The 14,546-nt window shown below is 40.5% G+C and overlaps 1 protein-coding gene across 1 annotated transcript in view; it reads right to left on the bottom strand.

Annotated features, from left to right (window-relative positions):
* Window positions 1-6,099: 6,099 nt before the first annotated feature.
* C3H1orf198 (chromosome 3 C1orf198 homolog) overlaps window positions 6,100-14,546 on the bottom strand; it is a 55,588-nt gene continuing 47,141 nt past the window's right edge. The window contains exon 4 of the mRNA XM_075339521.1: window positions 6,100-10,554. Coding sequence (XP_075195636.1) covers window positions 10,498-10,554 — 57 coding nt within the window. The 3' untranslated portion in view covers window positions 6,100-10,497. The remainder of the gene's footprint in view (window positions 10,555-14,546) is intronic.

Below are 14,546 nucleotides of genomic sequence, written 5' to 3' on the forward strand. Positions count from 1 at the left end.
ACAACAGGACTTAGAATAGTGCAGTAAAAAAAAAAAAAAGTTATATAAAACAGAACTATCTCTATGGCAGGGGGCAAACTGTTGTGGCCATAAATTTTGCTGCAGTTCAGTGTGAAAGTTTTATTGTCCTCTGATCAGGGTCTGGTCCGGGCTGTGATGCGCTCGGATGGTCAGAGGAGCACATCTTTTAACTGATGTAAAAAGACATGAATCCATGAGACACATTCATTCCTACTCTGAATGTGTCAAAGGTCATCATAAGTTTGTACTCCCAGAGTCTCCTATCTCTCTGGGACTTGAAATTTCCTTTCAATACCAGCAATTTCATGTCCATGATGCTGTGGTCTGAGTTACAAAAATGTTTGGCCACAGGTAGATCCATCCTTTTTTCTCTAATTGTGTGGCAGTGAGAATTCATCCTTGTCCTGAGCTGTTGTCCGGTCTCCCCTACATACAGACCCCCAGTTGGACATTTGGTACATATAATTAAGTACACCACATTGGTTGTGGTGCAGCTGAAGGTACCTGGGATCTTGTAGTCCTGATGTGATCTGGGAATCTTTATCTTGTCTGTTGTCAATATTAATGGACAGGTCTTGCATTTTTTCTGGTTGCAGGGAAATGTTCCTATTGGTGTTGGAGAGGACAGGGAGCTTTTTCCCTGCAACCAGAAAAAATGCAAGACCTGTCCATTAATATTGACAACAGACAAGATAAAGATTCCCAGATCATTTGCCTACCATTAACATGTCTATTGATCATAGGATTTTCATAACTCTATGACTTTTCCATCTTGTTGTTGCACTTTCAATAGTGGTTGTATGATTATAATTTGACTTATGCCTGTTGAAGCTTCAGCAGTGCATCTTCCTCCTTTTAGTCACCATCATAGTCAATCTTCTAATGGGGCATGGTGGGATATCTGTAATACAGGCTAACAAATAAAATCTTTTGTGTTCTACTGTGTGAAACATTTATTGACCCTGGATTACCTTACTATGCTTCTGCCTACATCAGTATACCGCAGACATGTTGTATTTGAACTTTGTTACTTGACCTTTACTTAGCTGACCAGCATGATTATGCCGCAGTATTAAATATTAAATCTTTGAACTGCGTGACCCCCTTTATCAACCTCAACAGATCTAATTTATTTTAATTTTCACCAACACCTTAAGGGCAGCATGGTGGCTCAGTGGTTAGCACTGTAGTGCTGGGGTCCTGAGTTCGAATCCCACCGAGGACAACATCTGCAAGGAGTTTGTATATTCTCCCTGTGTTTACATGGTTTTCCTCTAGGTACTCCAGTTTCCTCCCACAGTCCAAAAACATACTCATAGGGAACCTAGATTGTGAGCCCCAATGGGGACGGTGTTGTCATTGTATGTAAAGCGCTGTGGAATTAACAGCGCTATATAAATGAATAAATATTATATTATTAAGTAATATAACCATACTTTATTCGAATGTTTCAGCATAGCCTTTTTCATTGCCTTGGTTTGCGACCCTATCTCCATACTAGTACCTTATCATCTGACCTCTTATCTGTTATAAGTTAAGGTGGGTTCACACATAGCGACAGCGACAACGACGTCGCTGTTACGTCACCATTTTCTGTGATGCAACAGTGACCTTGTAAGTCGCTGTTATGATCGCTGCTTAGCTGTCAAACACAGCAGACGCAGCAGCGATCATAACGACACGCGTCGCTGTGAAAGTGATGCTGCACTTGGTAACCAAGGTAAATATCGGGTAACCAACCAAAGTGCTTCTCTGGTTACCCGATATTTACCTTGGTTATAAGCGCACACCGTTTAGCGCTGGCTCCCTGCACTCATAGCCACAGTACACATCGGGTTAATAAGCAAACCTTTGCTTATTTCCCGATGTGTACTCTGGCTGTGTGCAGGGAGCAGGGAGCCGGCAGCACAGGCAGCTTGAGAGCGGCAGACGCTGTAACTAAAGTAAATATCGGGTAACCAAGGAAAGGGCTTCCCTTGGTTACCCGATGTTTACCTTGGTTACAGCTTACCGCAGGCTGCCAGAAGCTGTCTCCATGCTCGCTTCAGTTCGTCGCTCTCTCGCTGTCACACACAGCGATGTGTGCTTCACAGCGGGAGAGCAACGAGCAAAAAATGAAGCAGTACATTCAGCAACGAGCGGCGACCTCACAGCAGGGGCCAGGTCAATTCTGGATGTCACACACAGCGACGGGACGTCGCTGCTACGTCACCGAAAATGGTGATGTAGCAGCGACGTCGTTGTCGCTATGTGTGAACCCAGCTTTATCCAATGTATCAAACATTGAACAAAGCTTGGAACCAAGGGACTACAGTCAGCTGAGTACCAAACTCTTTGCCACAATTATGGGAAAGATATAGGTGAATTGTGCCATCTACGTTGGCTGTTTTCTTGGGTACAGGGACCTGAGCATTCTAATGAGGTTTTTTTTTTCTCCTTGCTATTTTTTCAATTGGTGGGTACTGTCAATCAAACCTGTTGGCTATGTCAATTAACAAGTATCACATATCACTATCTTTTGTAATTTTCTATATTTACAGGCCAACACATAGATGAGATGCCAGCACAGATTTTTTTTTAGATGTGTTTTTTTTTAACAGTATGTTCTAGTTTTACCTTATTTAAAGAGGGCCTGTCACCAGGTCAAAAGTCAACCTCATATCTTTAGGACTGTATGATGGGTAAATAAATAAATAAACAAAATCAATACACAGGGGAGAAGTAGAAATAAAATAAGGGACACTTTTTGACTTGGTGAAAGCCCCTCTTTAAAACGCTAGCACCCAATGCTTGTTTGTAATTCGTTTTTTTTGTAGATACCATTCACAAAAATGATAAATAAGACAAAAAATAATTCTGAATATTCAACATACTTTATTAAAACTTTATTGTTTACAATATAAAATATGTCAAGAATTCCAAAACGACATGGAGACGGTGCAAACAGACAGTACATTGTCTGTCTCTAACTCACAGTAACAGAAAACAGATGCAGCAAAGGAATTCTGGTTAATATGTTCTATGTAACATCATTTCAGCTTCCGGTACAGATTTACCGACCAAAGTATACATCATTGCAAAGCATAGGTAGGCCTGCTAAACAAGGGTTTCAATTAAAGGCTGTATACATGTTTAATTTTTATATTGTTCCAATGCATTATAATAAAAATAGCACAAACTACAAACAACACCTCTGTGTAGTTTGATCCTTTAATACTCAGTATATTATCTCTTTTCACCCCTTTATTTACTGTTTTTAGGTAATCAAAAAAGAAGTGTATAGTACATGATTGAAATGCTAATGCGAAACTCTTTCACTTTCTGCTTTAAATGCCATGGAGATGCTAAAAAAAAAAAAAAGTTGCAAATGTGTGAAGAGCCTTTACTTATTGAAGGAATTTTCTAGGGGGACACACACCTTTAGAGTATGCATTGATGTTTAGGTTTTTAAAAAGTCAGTTTGCTATATAAAACAAATAGTTTAGTAGTAGGTATTTCATGAACGTTTTTTAGAAGAAATGAAGATAAATGTTGAAAACACAAATTGAGCGACATTAGGTAAAAGGTTCTATAATATTCTTCATGCATAGTAATGAGATTTCTCAATATGTATGGTATTTATGCCAAGGAATGTGATTTTAACAAATATACAGCTGGACTCTGAGACGTACAGTATATTTCATGTTCGGTTTGTACCTGTTCACATTTGTCTGTTAGGAAGTGCCATCAGTTTTCTCATTTTAGATTATAGGATCATGCCTTCTGACTGAGCAATCCTTCCCACCAGCTTAAGGTGATTTCAAATTTCCTATTAACAGGTTCCTGCTTGCCCATAAAATTGTAGACTGTTCAGCCCGGGTAGAGGCATTTAGGTAGAGATCCAGCATAAAAGATAAGCCTTGATGCTGGCTGCTGAGCTCACATAAAACTGGCCTTTTGTATGGGCTAAGGGTGTCAATTTTATTTATTTTCTTAGCAGTAATGCTTGTCCACATTTTTATATTCAATGTTTGCGTACATTAGCGTCTCAGAGTGCAGTTGTAATTTGTTAAAATCACATTCCTTGGCTTAAATACTATACATATTGAGTATGTTTCATGTTCGGTTTACACCTGTTCACATTTGTCTGTTAAGAAGTGCCGTCAGTTTTCTCATTTTAGGGATTGTGATTGTGTTATGTAGTTATCAGTGTGATATGGCTGGGCCATGACTACACATTAGACGACAACGGTCATTAATGGCCACTGAATTAAGTTTAGGACTACGCACTCTGCACCGTATTGCGCAATTAACCAGATATTGCAGCATTTGTTACAATTTACACAACTGCTTACTGTATTACTCAAGACCACATCAGGAAAAATACTCACATGACGGCTGCCACTTCATTAATTTTAAACGGCTTAGTAACAAACTCGCCTTAATAAATACACAACCATAAAATGTATATCTTCCTCTTAGAGCCACTAAATAACACTCCAAAACACTACAGGTAGCTAACGATTAATATACCACATATGCAGTGGATGGATATGTTTTCGTATAAGGTGGGTTACAAGCAAGAATTGTAACAGATACAAAACTGAATGCTGACAGACATCTTCTTCCAAAGATTTAAGGCAACTATGTACAAATAATAAAATGTTTATTTTGAAGAAATGCCTATAAATCCTCTAAAAATAATGATTCTGCTGAGAAACGGTTTTGTGTATGTTATATGCTATTAAATATAAGTCTTTGAATAACAAAGAATATAAAACAGCTTATAGATAGAAAAGTGTGCATCTCACACATCTAAATGAGACCATTGATCCCTATAAAGAACGAAATGCATCGAGTGTGCAAATTGTATCAGGTAAACAGAGACCAATCGTATTAAGATGAATTTATAAAAAGACAAGCATGGATACTACGCACTATATGTAATGTGAACCATCACCTGTGTACTGTATTAAGACATAGACAAATGTAACATGCAATACAAGGCTTAGTCAAATACAAATTTATATAAATGGTCCACTAAATAAAAATATAACAAGCTTTAGCTTTTATTAAATCATATCCTTATTGGAATTTTCAAAAGTTTAAAGTAGATATACGCTATGGAAACAGCTTTTATTAATGTGTTTGAGATGGAATTAATAAAACAAACAGAATATATATTATTAACTGATTTAGCAAAGTAATAAAGTTTGGCTTATTTTAATTACAAAAGAAAATACTAAGGAGTTATAAATCACCTTTAGAAACTAAATACCAATTACGCACTAATAGGTATATGATGCTAATAGGCAATGTAATGCAAAATCTAAAAAAAGAGTAATAGAAATAACTGGATAAATTATAAAAACAAACATAGCAAAAAAAATACTACTTCCTCCCAACAATTCTGTGCAGACACGCTTTCTGTCCTTTCCATCTTTTAAGGCTGCTTTCACACATCCGGCTTGAGCTCTGCGGCTCAATCCGGCTGTGCAAGCTATGCAACGGATGCGGTGAACACACCGCATCCTTTGCATAAGTTCTTCCTTTGCGGCCAGTCCGGTTTTTGCCGCTTGCGGCATGCTACTGAGCATGCGCAGTGGCAAAAAACGCATGTGGCGGCCGGATGCGGTTATTGCCGCATCGCGCCGCATCCGGCCGCCATAGGCATGCATTGAAAAATGCGCCGCATTGGCCGAATGCGGCGCGATGCGTTTTTTTTTGCTGCACGAAAAAACGTGCCAGGCAACGTTCCATCCGGCCACCGCATCGGCTAAATCTGCCGCATGCGGCAAAAACCGGACGGAACGCAAGGCCATGCGGCACAATGCGGCACTAATTAAAGTCTATGCAGGAATATCGCAACCGGCAGCAAAAAAAAACGGTTGCGATTTTCCTGCAAAGTGCCGGATTGTAACGCATTGCAGAAACCGGAGGTGTGAAAGCAGCCTAAGGAAACCTGTCACCACTTTTTGGCGTATAAGCTGCGGCCACCACCACCGGGCTCTTATATACAGTATTCTAACATGCTGTATATAAGAGCCCAGGCTGGGGGTAGAACATAAAAAACACTTTATAATACTTACCTAACGGTCGCGCAGTGAGCCTTATGGGCGTCTCTGTTGTCCGGTGCCGGCGCAGCCTCTTTTGTCCATCTTTGTGCGCCTTCTTTCTAGCCGCGGTGCATGACGGGTCCGACGTCATACACACTCGCCGGCATTCAGGTCCTGAGCAGGGCAGATCAAAGTATTGTAGTGTGTCTGCGCAGGACCGGTGACTGTTTAGGACGTAGCCGCGTCATGCACCTAGGCTTCAGAAAGAGGACGAAGATGGCCGAAAGAGGCGGCACTGGAGAACGGAGACGCCCATATGGCCCACCGCACAACCATTAGGTAAGTATTATAAAGTGTTTTTTATGTTATACCCCTGGCCTGGGCTCTTATATACAGCATGTTAGAATACTGTATATAAGAGCCCGATGGTGGTGGCCGCAGCTTATAGGCCAAAAAAGTGGTGACAGGTTCCCTTTAAGAACAGTCAGCACTTGTCCGTCAAATATAATTTGTTTTATAACATGTGCTGTTTTATTTATTTTAGAAACGGGATAATTTTTTAACAAGTATGGAGCATGTTACCTATGCTTGTCTACTATGAAGATAATTTGTGCAAAAAAATGGTTTAAAAAGTAAATTGTCATTCTGACAATGGAATTGGTTGAGTGGACTCATAGAATACTCCTCTATATGTAAAGAACCTCTCTATATAGAGACTGGCACTAGACACTTTGAACCTCATTTTTGAGAAGGTATATCTATACACAAGAAACACTTTCACAATGTTTGTGTAATTAGATAGAAGGCTCTATGATAGGTTTTCTAGACTAATTACTACAGTACCTTTATTTTCACTGGACATGAAGAATGGTTGAGGCACAGTCATAGTTTCTTTTCACAGTGGTGGAGTATGAGATCAGAAGTGAATCTATGTGCACTTTTACTAAAACCTATTTTACAATTACATTGTAAATAATCCATGGGAACAAGTCGAAGACTTCTGATTAGTGATGAGCAAGCACTACCATGCTCGGAACTTATAACAAGCAATCAGACGCTCAGATGGGCTTGACTGATGTACAGAATATAAAGGAAATCAATAGGGAACTCAAGCATTTTCAAGAAGATCTTCAGAAGAGTTCCCCATTGACTTCCATTATATTCTGTACATGAGTCAAGCCTGTAGGAGCTCCGACTGCTTCTTACAGTACCAAGCACAGTAGTGATCGCTCATCACTACTTCTGATCAAGGGCATGTGGTGCTCCTATTCTTCCAATAAAAAGTTCAATAGAGTGCAAAAGTACATGTCATAAAATTGTATATGTATGTGAGTATATTTACATAGAAGTAACTGATCAAATTTTTATCTTTAACCTATGAGATACTAAATGACTGTGTAACAAAATACGTATCGTTGTGCAACAGATAAATCGGGTTGTTAAAGAATATGAAAAAAATAATATTATATAAAAAAATTCCCAAATAAGTGTTAACATATATGTCCGTTACCTCCACAACTTACTGACCAATTTGACCTACTAGAAGTGCTGTAGACCCAAGAGAACACGTTTCTATAGGGGAATAATATTAAAAAGTAACTAACTACAGATATATATATAGAACTCGGCGCAGTTTCTTTGCTCCTAATACCAGATTGCCCAATTATTCTTTTTGGCATGAGCAGGGAGCGGGAGTGGGAGCGTGCTGTACTTCTGTCTTGACTCTGAACGTATTGATCGCTTCTTCTAAATGGCTTCTGTCTCAGCTAGGAGTAGAGTAGAATTTACTTTTGATTAATCTGGCAGGTGGACGCGACAGGTGGACGTAGCCACGTGTCCTGAATGTGTCGTATTCTGCTGAGATTTTTGTGGTATCAGAGATTAGAAGGTCACAGTGATTAACAGATCAAAGGTTATTTTTAATATGAGTAGAGTGGATTTAATTTAATTTAATTTGGTCTTGAAGGGGTAAAAAGTTCCTTTTTGATTCTGCTGAGATTCCATATAGCTCTAATCTCAGCTGCTGCACCTTGCTGCCACTCCCCTTAATTATTGAAACTCACTCCTGGCTCTCCCATATGCCAGTGATAGTTCTCCTATGATGACTTCCCAGAAGATGTTCTCTTTGTGGAAATCTGTTTGTTTTATTCGCATGTGGTTGTCTATCTTCATTTTTGTTTTGTAGTAGTAAGACTAGTGTCTTGCTGCCCAGTTTACTAGCCAGGGCTAGCTCAGAGTCAACCAGGGCCTAGGCACGTGATAAAGCACTGGGGTGGGGGCTAGGGGGAGAGGGGGGGTTTCAGTCTAGGTTCAATGGGGAGTGCAGAGTTCAGCCTCAGGTGAGTGTTAAGGGGGGCCCTCTCCCTATAGGGAAGGCGCCCTTTTACCCATTTCTCTACCCCTAGTGCCATATGCTAGGCGTCATCCGGCCCTGGTGTGACACCACCCCTGTCTCCTCCCCAGTTCTGACCCTTTTCAGCAGAGCTGGTTCAAATTGGGGTAAAAACACCATTAGTCCCAAAAAATTATCACAACTTTTCACTGTTCAAAAATGTTGTGACTTTGTGAAGCTGTTACAACAACTTTGTGGTGTAAAATCTTTGATAAATTGGCCTTTATTGCCTCAGTGATCATCAGCTTATGGATGCATATGATTAATATCACATGTAAGGACTTTTTTAATGCTTGTGACTTAATCCCAAATTGTGCCTATAGCATATGTAGTGTATAATCTGTTTAGACTACTGTTGTCCTATCTATTTATAACTGAGCTATGTCTGCCTATAACTGGCAAATCCTGATAGACCACCTTGATTCTGGAAGTTTTGAAGGAAAAAAGCACTGCAAAATGCACCTTAGGCCTCTGCCACACTTACGTGACAAAACGTACCATTTTTGTCACGTACGTGTTAAAGGGGTGGTTTGATCCGTGTGTGCCGTGTTTGTGGCACGCACGTGTTCTCTGTGTGTTATACGTAATAACACACGGAGAACGGAAAGCCCCGACTTACCTACTTCTTCCGGTGCTGTCTGCGGTGCTGAATGTCAGTCTCCGCCCCAGGCCATGCCCCGCTGACGCTACTTCCGGCCCCCAGTGAAGGAGAAGCGCTGTTCAAATTCACTGGGGGACGGATGCAGGGGACAGCCGCGGCAGAGACAGCAGGACTCGTGGAGGTGAGTATGTGTTTATTTAATTTTTAACATGTCACGTGACTTTCTCCGGCGCGTGTCACACTGACCCGCATCCACACTACATCCGAGTGGTACGGGTGCGGGCCGTGTGACACCCGTGGTCCCGGAAAAAAACTGACATGCTGCCGTTTTGAAAAAATGGACACACGTAAGTACGGAACGGACACACGTTCCGTTCCTAAATACTTACGTGTGTCCTAATCATTATGATTACCTAGGTCCCCGTGTGCACGTGTCTCCGGTACGTGGGAAAAAAGGCACACACGTTCCAGAGACACGTGAGTGTGGCAGAGGCCTAAATAGGAGTTTTGGATCAAGCTCCAATTAGGTTTGTGGTCAATTTGCCTGAACATGGATAATGTCATCCAACAGATTTTTCAATATTTTAATTGACCATTAAATACACCATTTTTTTTTTATCTATTTAGATATGTGAGATGAATTAAACTTCAAAGACAAGTGCAACAATACTAGTTTCAGGTAGAATACTGTGGTAGAAAGGGAATCAGTCACCAGGTTTTTGCCAACTAATCTGAGAGAAGCATAATGTAGGGGCATAGACCCTAATTCCAGTGATGTGTCGCTTATGGGGCTGCTTGTTGTAGTTTTGCTAAAATGGCTTTTATCAGAAGGAGGTTATGACTAGAGGACTAGTAAGCTTGCTGCTATATAATTCTCCATATTCATGAGCTCTGTATAACCCCGACCCCACCAATAATAGGCAGCTTTCAGCCCAAATACAGGGTAGATAGAAAGCTGCCAATCAGTGGTGGGGGCGGAGTTATACAAAGCTCAGCATTCAGAGAACTGATAGGCCTGTCAAAGTTTAAACAGATTCTTGTAAAACTCAAGCAAGCAGCCCAATAAGTAACACATCGCTGGAATCGGGGTCCCTGTCTCTACATTATGCTGCTCACAGATGGGGTGGTACAAACCTGGTGTCAGATTCCCTTTAGTATATAGGCATTTTTGGTTTTAGTGTTATTTTAAGAGCAATAGTATAATAAAATGACTATAAACCTTGTAGGAAACAGGATACAGGCACAATATAGGCACCATTAAAAAACACCTTGACGTCACCAGAAACGGTACATAAAGGTTTAACTAACAAACGCATCACAAAAGTATAGAAAATAAGGAATACAGTTTTACAAAAAGCCATCTAGGAAGAGATTGCAGGTTACAACTAAATCATATGATAACGAAAATAATTAGCACGTGTCTCCCAGCAGATTCCAACAGCGCCTTGTTACCAGTTGTCAAGAAAATCAAATCCGGACTTCAAAAGTACACTACTTGTGTTAATCTGTGGAGGAAAGAAGAATGGTGTTAAAATTGTGACTATTAAATCATTTATTAACATCTGAATGACTCTGAAGCGCTGTACATGGCTGTGTGTGCCTTCACAGCTATGCCATATCGGATCCTCTTAAAATTGTTTCATATAAATTCTGTTCTTAATTATAAAAAAAAATTAAATGCTACCCTGTACCCCATAACGATGACTAAAAAAAAATCTTTAAGCTACCCTCCAGCGGTTTTTTTTTTTTTTCCAGTGCTGGAGTGGTGCTTTATATCCAAGTCCCCTGCCCCAGGAATATACTCATCTTCCGGAATCTTCAGCTTTTTTCGGCGTCACTATGTTCCCAAAGCACCATCTTCTGACCGTAACTTCGGAATGTCGGCAAGTCAGAAGTTATGTCACAAGCTGCCACTGCAAGTCTATGAGAGCCAAAACAAGGCTCTCATAGAGTGTTCTCCATGAAACACTGGAGCAGCCGGAAGGTCACATACTAGAGAACATCGATAGGAGTAGAACGGATAATAGCTGAAGACGTCGGAGGGTGAGTATAAGACAGGGGGCAGGAGACTTGGATTTAAAACACCACTCCAGGGGTGCAATTAACCCCTTCAGCCCCGGGGCACTTTCCGTTTTTGCGTTTTTTGCTCCCCTTCTTCCGAGAGCCGTAACTTTTTTATTTTTCTGTCAATCTTGCCATATGAGGGCTTGTTTTTTGCGGGACAAGTTGTACTTTTAAATGAAACCATAAGTTTTACCATATAATGTACTGGAAAGCAGCCAAAAAATTCCAAGTGTGGAAAAATTGCAAAAAAAGTGTGATGGCACAATAGTTTTTGGGATGTTTTATTCATGGTGTTCACTATATGGTAAAACTGATGTGTGGGTATGATGCCTGAGGTCGGTGCGAGTTTGTAGACACCAAACATGTATAGGTTTACTTGTATCTAAGGGGTTAAAAAAAATCACAAGCTTGTCCAATAAAAGTGGCGTACGTTTTGCGCCATTTTCCGAAACCCGTAGCGTTCTCATTTTTTGGGATCTATGGCTCAGTGACGGCTTATTTTTTGCGTATCGAGCTGATGTTTCTAATGGCAGCATTTTTGCGCAGATGCTACGTTTTGATCGCCTGTTATTGCCTTTTGCGTAAAACTTGCAGCGACCAAAAAACGTTATTTTGGCGTTTGGAATTTTTTTGCCACTACGCCGTTTACCAATCAGGTTAATTGATTTTATATTTTGATAGATCGGACATTTCTGAACGCGGCAATACCAAATATGTGTATATTTATTTATTTTTTTAACCCTTTAATTTTCAATGGGGGGAAAGGGGGGTGATTTGAACTTTTAGTTTTTTTGTTTTTTTTTTTAAAACTTTTTTTTTTTACTTTTTTTATTTTATTTTACTAATCCCCCTAGGGGGCTATAGCGATCAGCAATCCGATCGCTGATCGCTATCTGCTGATCACAGCTATACAGATGTAAACAGCAGAAATAGTCACTTTCTTTTTCCCTCTGCTCCCGGCCGAGGAAAAACGAAAGTGAAGCTTCGTAGCTGCAGGCGTCATCACATGACCCTGTGCTATGATGGCAACCACCGAACGTCACGTGATCACTCACGTGACTTCCGGTGGGGGCAGCGGTAAGTAAAAAACATTGCCGCGCGCATATAGATCTCGCTGCCAGACTTTGGCAGCGAGATCTAAGGGGTTAATGTTACGGGTGGAATGCGATTCCACTCGTAACATGCAGGCACACATGTCAGCTGTTGAAAACAGCTGATATGTGTGCCTATCCACGCCGCCTGCCCGGGCAGGGCTTAAGGGGACACGCTCCATGACGGGGGGCGGGGCTTAACGGGACACGCTCCATGACGGAAATATCCGTCCATGGTCGTGAAGGGGTTAAAAAAAACCCGCTGGAGTGGTGCTTTAAATAAGTCCTGCAAAAAGCAAGAACTCATGCAGCTACAATATAAAAACAAGAAATAAATAAAAAATTATGGCCGTCTAAAGGTGGAAAAAGAAACTTGAATTGCACCCTACTGGCCGACACTTGGTCTGAAGGATGAGTCAGTGTTTTTGTGTAAAAAAAAAATTATATATATATATATATATAGTATAGAATATATATTTGTGACTTTTTATATATATATATATATATATATACATATATATATAAAGTCACAAATATATATTCTATACTTAGCTAGATATATTCAGTAAAATGACAAAAGAAGCTACGAATATAAATAAATTGGTGGGAGATGAGGAATCGGAAGAGAGACATAACATTTCAGTTACTGCACAGTTAACATGACTGCATGGCTAATTGGCATTGGCAGGAGATTACAGTCATTACGTGCCCAGTGTTTAAAATCATATCTGCCAATTATAAACCGTCATTTCCTTCCAAGAAGCATGCTGGCCAATTATTCCAGACAATTCTATTTAGCTGTGTATTTATTTATTTTGTGGATAACAAACCTTAGGAAAATTAGATTTCAGGGACCATGAATGTTGTCGCATCACAATAAAGACTCACTAGTACACAGCAATAATGAGCAGATGGCAGCTTCACATTAATGCTGTACCGTCATCATCTGACCCTTTTGGAGTACAGTATGTTACAACATTCTGTTTGTACAGCATAGTTGTGTTTCTACTTATATCAGTCACTTTATTTTTCTTATTCATTTTCCTAATTTCTTAAATTCTAAGTAACTTATTGCAGTTTAAATAGAAAGAGAGATGGAAAATAACAGTACTGTAATAAGTCCAGAAATTGTATCTTCAGAGAGTAAAAGTTTTAACTCTAGTGCCACCTATTGGAAGAAGCAATCCTAAAAGTCAATAAAAGAAATGATGTCTTCATTAAAATGATGCCAGAGTCGGCGCATGCGCGTATTGCAATCTTTGGAAGACACTGTAAAAAAGACTATGAGCGGCATCGGCGCATGCGTAGATTAAAAAAAAATTAAAAATTAAACCTGCGCATGTGCCTATGCCGTTCATAGGCTTCTCCACAGTGTCTTCCATAAAATGGAGTTGGAGATCGCGGTATGCGCATGTGCTGACTCCAGCGCCATATTAATGAAGACATCATTACTCCAGCAATGTGCACGTGCCGCCAACAATGGTGGCGCTGCGCGAAATTTGAATACAGAAAAGGGTCAAGCCTGGCTCACGCTAGATGATGAATTTACATAGAGGATGTAACTCACAAAGACCCACAACGCTGTACACGTCAATCTAGGAATGCACCAATTTCTGGACCTTTATCAACTTTTTTCTGCAATCAAAGATCCAATCTGAAAAGTGAAGGAATGATTAATCCCCATGCTAGTGCCAGTATGGCACTGCCTTTACTGTATATGGGAAAATCCTTGTGGTTGGTTCCCTTTAAAGAGGTTGGCTACTACTTTAACATTGATGGCCTAATCTTAGGATAGGTCATCAATGTCTGATCGGCCAGGGTTCACACCCTGCACCTCTGCCGATCAGTTGTTCTCGGTTGCAGCAGCAGGCAGTTGGAAATGCTCAGTTCTGGAGCAACCCCCTCATCTGATAGCAACCACGGCCAAGTACTGCACATTCGCTTCCTATTGCTTTCAATGGGAGACGGAAGTGCAGTACCCGGCAGCAGCCGCTATTAGTTGCCTGAGCATTTCTGGATGCCTGCTGCAGTCGGCACAGAGAACAGTTGATCGATGGGGGAGCTGGCTGTCAATTCCTGGACGATCATACATTGATGACCTATCCTAAGGATAGGCCATCAATGTAAACGTAGTGGCAAACCTGTTTAACCTACATTTACCTATGTTGCTATGCTTATATTGGTACTTTCCTTCACCCTTTCAGTGGTCTCGAAACATTTTTGTATTGCATAGATCAGACGTCTGAGCAGCCACCATATCATAATACATGCCTGGTAGGCAGTGGACTCCTCTGGTAAAATTAGCTGTTTCTGTGGGTGCAACCAACAGCTGATCATAGGGG

This window comes from Anomaloglossus baeobatrachus, chromosome 3 (genome assembly GCF_048569485.1).
Source record: "Anomaloglossus baeobatrachus isolate aAnoBae1 chromosome 3, aAnoBae1.hap1, whole genome shotgun sequence".
NCBI lineage: Eukaryota > Metazoa > Chordata > Amphibia > Anura > Aromobatidae > Anomaloglossus > Anomaloglossus baeobatrachus.